This window comes from Hemicordylus capensis, chromosome 7 (genome assembly GCF_027244095.1).
Source record: "Hemicordylus capensis ecotype Gifberg chromosome 7, rHemCap1.1.pri, whole genome shotgun sequence".
NCBI classification, from domain to species: domain Eukaryota; kingdom Metazoa; phylum Chordata; class Lepidosauria; order Squamata; family Cordylidae; genus Hemicordylus; species Hemicordylus capensis.
This window is the reverse complement of record NC_069663.1, coordinates 13,705,155-13,712,835: the sequence shown is the minus strand read 5'-3', so window position 1 is coordinate 13,712,835 and position 7,681 is coordinate 13,705,155. Positions and strand designations below refer to the sequence as shown.

At 46.9% G+C, this 7,681-nt stretch overlaps 1 protein-coding gene across 2 annotated transcripts in view; it reads right to left on the bottom strand.

Annotated features, from left to right (window-relative positions):
- Positions 1–287: 287 nt before the first annotated feature.
- The window catches only part of CATSPER4 (cation channel sperm associated 4), a 34,423-nt gene continuing 27,029 nt past the window's right edge, over positions 288–7,681 (bottom strand). For both annotated transcript variants that reach the window (XM_053266807.1, XM_053266808.1), the window contains exons 12-14: positions 7,269–7,310; positions 4,780–4,824; positions 288–531 (exon numbers count right to left, since the gene is read on the bottom strand). In XM_053266807.1, coding sequence (XP_053122782.1) covers positions 463–531; positions 4,780–4,824; positions 7,269–7,310 — 156 coding nt within the window. In that variant the 3' untranslated portion in view covers positions 288–462. The remainder of the gene's footprint in view (positions 532–4,779; positions 4,825–7,268; positions 7,311–7,681) is intronic.

Genomic DNA, 7,681 nt, shown 5'->3' with positions numbered 1-7,681 from the left:
GTATCATGGCAGTGCTTAAATTGAGAGAAAGGAATTTAAGCACTGCTGTGATACTTGGTTTGGTAAACAATTGATGATGGTGTTTTTACATCGAAACTGGTTTGGTTTTTAACTTGTAACATCTGGCATTTTATCTTTGCATAAGAGGTCTTGGTGGGAGAATTATGTTGAAGCATCTACCCCAGCTAAACCTATAATTGGACTAGCCGATCAATCAGCAAGTAATTGACGTTTGGGGAGCTGCATGTTAAAAGGTAGAAATATATATAATCACACGAAGATCAGTTAAAAATCTTTTAGTGAGACATGTGGGCTTCCACCTTCCCCGTAAAACAATCTTTTAAAATGCACACTGCAAACCAAAGTGATCATTATAAGAATGTGAGAATGCAAGACACCTCGTGAGAGTTGCAGATTAAAGAGATTTTGTTTAAAAATAATTCTTTTCATGGTGTATTATCTTCATGGTACCAAGCTTTTAGATCCAGAAGCCTCCTCTCTCTTCTGAGATCCCTGCGTCTGTTGTTTGTCCTACCGGAAAGAGTTCCAATCAGAAAGGTTACCGCAATTGGAATCACAATATTTTGCAAGAGGTTGTTTGAGAAGCAGTGTGCTTGCCACCAGCTGAAATGGCTGCGTGAGATGTCTCTCAAAGTTGTGTTTGGAAACAGGGGTGTGGGAAGGCTGGCAGCAGCCCTGGCACAGGATGGGAGGGTGGGTGCTATGCCCACCCACCCCCTGCCACGACCAAGCAACATGCCTGCCCCCCTCTGCTGCTGGGTGCACTACCCCGTGCCAGCCACGGCCCCTACACCTGCGTCAGCATGCCAACGCAGAGGGGTGTGTGGCTGGCACAGGCAGGATGCATGGTCTGTCCTGCCAGCAAGTCCTTTCTCTGCTTGCCTGGCAGGGTGCTTCTCTCCTCTCCCTTGCAAGTGAGGAAAAGCAGCACCCAGGGGTCAGTGCAGGAAGGGCTCACCGGCTGGATGGCCACACACATGGGGTGAAGGGGGGCAGGCCTGGCAGTGGGGAGGGGTGGGTGTGCAGGGCACCCACCACCAGCGGCTGCAAAAGCCTGGGAGGGGCCAAGAGGCTGCCCTGGGGAAGGGCAAGCGGCGTCCTGCTGCCTGCCCGGTCCTGAGACGTTTTGTCTCCCATTGCAAGCATCCACAGTAGCAGTGGAGGACTGCATTCCAAGGCCCTCTGTAAGGTTGCCAACATTGCGTTGCCTAAATAAGGGACATGGCAGGGCGGGGAGTATGCAGGGGTAACCAGGAGCCTGAGTTACAACTGGGAAATTATTGAATTTTTATATTGTGTATGTGTTGTGTGTGTGTGTTTGTATATATATATACGATTGAATTTTAATTGAATATATATATATATATATATATATATATATATATATATATATATATATATATGAATGATTATATATACACATCAGTTATATATATTTAAAAATACCAATCATGATCATCACCTTTATTTCATTATTTGTGAAAATAACCGGTTTGATCTGGGCCATCGGTTCTTCCCATTAGCTGAAATAAGGGACAAAAGGGACAATCTGGGGCTGAAATGAGGGATGACTCTGCTAATAGTAAGGGACTTTTGGTAACCCTAGTTCTGTGTCAATGCACCAGCCAAGTGTAGTCGCTAACATCAGGTACCATCGGGGCCAGATGAACTCCTGGGCTAGGGTGGCTGTAGCTTTAGTCCCTCGTATTTTTTGACTCTAATTTAGGCCCTGCAATCTAGGCCTTCTCTTCCATTCACCGTAGACCTGGGTGCAGAAATTGATGCAGGTCTGTTGATGCCTTTGTGCCAACTGGAGGGCTTACAGTGGACCTGTGGCAGGCCTAGTCTGCAGAGTACATGCAGGGAGGGGACCAATGCAAGTTTTAATGTGCTTTGCTGGAAACAGATCCATTTGCCTGGAAAAGCCCCTGCAATGCTGGAAAATGGTTTCTTTGTCTCTGTCGCCGCTATGTGGAGAAAAACCGGAACTGCAGAACCCGCAAGCATCCATGCATGTCTTAAGCCCTTCAGCAAGGTGGAACGTAGGCCTGTGCACCATGACCAGGTGAAATATCAGATCAGTGCTGATTTGATAACAATGTGGACAAAAATATCAGGGAGGCTGATAGGGCCTCCCCAACATTCTCGCCATTGTTATTCGGGTTGGCATTGACCCAATAATACTTCTCGGAAGTTGTCTTTGAGAGGAAGTATCTCTAAGCCGTCTCCAGATTTGGATTTAAAGGACTGCACGACAAAGTTTGGGAGTAGGGCCAAGTTAATCCGCCCAGGAAGCACCTACTGGCTCAGTGGGTGTTTCCTTGTCCCCAAGCTAGCTTCAGACCTGGTTGTTAAGAACTGTACCTCGAAAATCGAGGGTTGAGGGCCAAGGTAAACCACCCCCACCCCCAGGAAGCACCCACTGGGCCAATGGGTGACTGCTGGGGGGGTTCCTTTTGCCCTCCCACCTCTCAGTTTTGTGGGTACAGTCCTTTACAAAGCAGCCCTGAGCTGGCTTGGAGATAATGTCTCTTGAAGCAGCAAGACTGGTCCTCCCATCCCCGATATGACTATCAAAAGTGGAAGGATTCCTGTTAGAACAGCAGGGATTTTAACTGGCACTCCAACTGTCAGGGCTCCCTGCCATCCTATCGGAAATCCTTCCAATAATGCCCCATCATGGTCCTATCAGACCGATGGGATTACACAGCCCTACTGTAAACTGTACTTGCATCAGGACCAGAGGTGGCATGCTCCTGAATACCAGCTGCTAGGGAATATCAATGGGAGCGGGAGCAATTGCCCTCTTCCCCCCACTTAATGGATTCCCAGATGGGATTCCCATCTACTTGGCCCCTACATGATGCAAGACCCCTGCAAGACGCCTGCTAACTTGGCAAAGAGGCACCTTTTAATGTGTGATTCTCTTTATTTAGCAGGGGGGGAGTAACTGGCCCTATCCACCCCCAGCACAGTACCTCCAGTGACTGTTGCTGGTGTCTCTCTTATGTTTCTCTTCTAGATTGTGAGCCCTTTGGGGACAAGGTTCCATCCTATTTGTTTATTATTTCTCTGTGTAAACCACCCTGAGCCATTTTTGGAAGGGCGGTATAGAAATCGAATAAATAGGTAGGTAGGTAGGTAGGTAGGTAGGTAGATAAAATAAGATGCTCGACTAGATGGGCCTTGGGCCTGATCTTGCAAGGATTTTCTTAAGTTTTCACGAGCTGAAAATGTTCAGTGTGGAAAAGGAAATATTAAGGAATGATATGATAGGAATCTTCATAACTCTGAAAGACTGAAGTTTGTTTCCAAGAAGGAACAAACTCTTGCTCCAGAGGGCAAGACTAGACTGATGAGAAATGATAGGGAAGCAGATTCAGGCTAGATAGACCTTAGGACAGATTTCCTGACTATAAGGGTTGCATGACAGTGGAACAGTCTGCGTTGCACAGTGGTGGCTCTTCTTCATTTAAGGCAGGGGTTCTCAACCTATGGTCCTCCAGATGTTGCTGAACTACAACTCCCATCAACCCCAACTGCAATTTATTGTGCTGGGGGATTATGGAAGCTGTTGTTCAGCAACATCTGGAGGCCCACAGGTTGGGAACCCTCGATTTAAGGTGTTCAAACAGAGCCTGGATGCCCATCTGTCAGGGATATCATAGTAGGCTACTGCATTGAGCAAGGGGTTGGACTACATGACCCTTAAGGTCCCTTCTGATTCTAAAACCCGATGACTATCATTTGCAGTGTATGTCCCTGAAGTTTTACTGCCAAGACCTCCTGCCGCTTCTCACTGTCTATAGGTCCTGCTACCTAGGGGGTGGAGAAAAGAAGAAGAAAATACAAAAGGTGACTCTGGAAATCTGTGTAGTCATGAACAAAATCCTTCCTGGTTCACTACAGCCCATTCTGCCACCTTATTCCCCCTTCAATCTGTGGCATGTGTTGACAGAGTCACACACTAGGGCAGTTCATACAACCATAAACTATGTAGGAGACGAGTCCTGCCCAGTTTTGGGAAATGAGCACGCTCCTAATTGGCAACTGTGTTAGATAAAAACAAGACTGAGGTGGGCAGCCTAATTGTCTGTCAAGCCCCATCTGGGTAGGATGTGTGTGCCCTACTTAGATTCCATTCCCAGCTTCAGAACGAGGTAGATGGGGAAATCATCCAACTCTGCTGGGGCTTCTGAACACAGGAAACTGCCATATCCTGAGTCAGACCATTGGTCCATCTAGCTCAGTATTGTCCACACAGACTGACAGCAACGTCTCCAAGGTTACAGGCAGGAGTCTCTCTCAGCTCTATCTTGGAGATGCTGCCAGGGAGAGAACTTGGAACCTTCTGCAGGCAAGCATGCAGATGCTCTTCCCAGAGTGTCTCCATCCCCTAAGGGGGCTATCTTACAGTGCTCACATGTAGTCTCCCATTCAAATGCAAACCAGGATGGATCCTGCTTAGCAACTGGGACAGTTAATGCTTGCTGCCACAGGACCAGCTCTCCTGATCAAACCCCCAGCCCTCAACCTTGCTTCTGTCTAAAACACAGTCACAAATCTGGAGCACGCCCAGCTCCTGAAACTGGATAGGCCTCATCTCCTGGGTAGGCCTTGCCTCCTGCCCAGTTTATGTTTGTGTGAACTGCCCTACTGAGTAGAGCAGCTCCCAGTCCCCGTAAACCCAAACACATGTGCTGAGAAGGATGACACTATCTAATGGTTATCATCAGTCTGTGGCCCCTGGAGTCTTACCAAGCTCACGCGATGCTTCTGGAGTTGTCCTGAAGGCCCTGCTTGCTACAGGAGGAGACAGAAAGGAGAAAATACAAATTGTGACAAGGATTTGAACTAGAGGTGACCAACCAGAGGCTCTCCGGCTGCTGTCGGACTACAACTCCAATCGCAGCTGGGGATGATGGGAGTTGTAGTCCAACAACAGCTGAGGAGCTTCTGGCCACCCCTCGTTTTGACCTAACAGTAAAGTGTTCTTTCCTATTAGAGAGCAAGCAAAAGCACAAACTTCAGGTTCTCACACTCTCCAATCCCCTTGCTCCCTCCCTTTGCATGTAAAGAGAAGAGATTGAACGCTTTCATTCACAGTTGTGAAGAAACTACACTTTCTCATTGTATCAGAATCTGCAGCAAGCATGAACCAGGCAATGAGGAGCCCTGGTAACTTGAACCCAGACCCCCAGAGATGGTCTCCAGGTCACCCATGTGCATATGCTGAAAGGATAGGAACATAGGAAGCTGCCTTATACTGAGTCAGACTATTGGTCCATCTAACTTAGTATTGTCTACACAGACTGGCAGTGGCTTCTCCAAAGTTGCAGACAGGAATCTCTCTCAGCCTGATCTTGGAGATGCCAGGGAGGGAACTTGGAACCTTCTGCATGCAAGCATGCAGATGCTCTTCCCAGAGTGGCTCCATCCCCTAAGGGGAATATCTGACAAGGGGATGGAGCTGCTCTGAGAAGAGCGTTCCAAGTTCCCATTCATGTAGTCTCCCATTCATATGCAACCAGGGTGGAACCTGCTTAGCAACAGGGACACGTCCTGCTTGCTACCACAAGACCAGCTCTCCTCCCCGGCACACTTGGTGCATCCACTTGTAATTATGCGGGCTGGGGAAGTATCATCTGACTGATCCAGAATGCTCAAGAACCACAGGCCCCCTGTACTCAGAGAATTACAGAGGGGAGGCCCCATCTTTCGGTGCTCACATGTAGTCTCCTATTCAAATACAAACTAGGGTGGACCCTCCTTAGCAAAGGGGACAACTCATGCTTGCTAGCACAAGACCAGCTCTCCTTTCATGCCAAGGGATTTCTGAACAATGCCATGTAATCATGTGCCCTAGACCCTTGTCAAACCCGCCTGATCCTTCTAGTCTGAAGACTCTCTCAGCTAGGGGTGAAGAGAGGGGTGGGGGAGTGTAAAACATGACTAAATAAAACTTGGTTGTCACAGAATTACATACATGTTTATGTATTTGTGTTCTTGAGTCTGCATGTTTGTGGGGAAAGTGCTTAAGAATCCCCCTCTCCGTTCATAAGCCTAAGGCCATGAGTCAGGTCTGCAAATTTTGGCCATTGGTATGGTAGCATCTCAGGGGGCAAATGTTGCTCAGAGCAGTTTTTGGCAACATCCACCCACCTAGAGATCAAAAATAGGTGATATCCTTGTTGTACATACATCTTTCTCTATTATATCACCTTTATCTCTACCCCCAAACCATTAGGGTGTAATTGCAGTCATTTCTTCACAGAGGCAGGAATACGGGCCAGGGTGCATACCTTAGGCCCTCTAGCTGTTCTTGGGCTACAGCTCCCATCATCCCTGACTACTGGCCACTATGGCTGGGGATGATGGGAGTTGTAGTCTAACAACAGCCAGAGGACTGGGTTAGGGTAATGAACAAATGGTTGTACTCTTTGGAGGACATTCCTGCCCATTTTCATTTCCATTCCTCTGAAAACATTGATAAAACACTATAGTAGTTTTTGTGTTTTTAAAAGCTTTTAGAACACCATTGCACATCTGGTCACTGTAGGTCCAATGGTGAGGACCAGGCCTGCTCAACTTAGGCTCTCCCAGATGTTTTTGGACTACAACTCTATTTAAGAGAGCGTCTTCTTCACTATGAGCCACACCGCTCATTGAGGTCATTGGAGGACATCTATATCCAGTTACCGCCGACTCGTCTGGTGGCTACACAGAGACGGGCCTTCTCGGTTGCTGCCCTGAAATTGTGGAATGCGCTCCCTGCTGAGATACGATCCTCCCCATCTCTGGGAATTTTTTTAAAAAATCTGAAAACCCATCTTTTCACCCAAGCTTTCCCAGCTTTTAAAAACTGTCTGTTTTTAATTTTATGGCTGTTTTAAAATTGTTGCATTGTTTTAACTTTTATATGTGTTTTAATTGTTTTTATGTTAACCTCCCAGAGACAAACATTTGGGCAGTATAGAAGGTAAACAAACAAACAAACAAACAAACAAACTCTCCCCAGCTTTATTATATTGTAGTGGGGGTGGGGGTGATGGGAGCTGTAGTTCAGCAACAGCTGGAGTTCCACAGGTTGCAACCCCCCATATAAAATGCACTGAAAAAGTGCCTTTGCCAAGGGGCAACTCATGAATGGACAGATTCAGAGTTTGGTAACCAACAGTTAAAGTTGGGAGGCGGTTGTCTGGACCCATTCAATGTCATGCCATTTCCAGTTTATTCTAGAGACTTACCACCGTGCTCTCCTGATAGGCCTCATCTGAAGATTCTCCAGTCTAAGGGGTGGAGAAAGGAAGAAGAACATATTTCATTTTTATGTATTTATTTATTTTTACATTTTTATCCTGCTTTTCCTCCAAGGAACCCAGAGCAGTGTACAGGGCTATATTTATCTTGATAACAACCCTGTGACGTAGGTTAGGCTGACTGAGAGATACATGACTGGTCCAGAGTCACTCAGTGAGTTTCATGGCTGAATGGGGATTTCAATTCAAACCTTGTAGTCAATCATCAATCCAGTTCCCGGATCTTCATGCGCAGATAGACATTCAGAGCACGACTTGGCATGGTTTTTCCTCCCCTGAGTCTAGCCCTTTCCCACCCTTTAGAGTACTGACATTTATTTAATTATATGAACATTCATTCC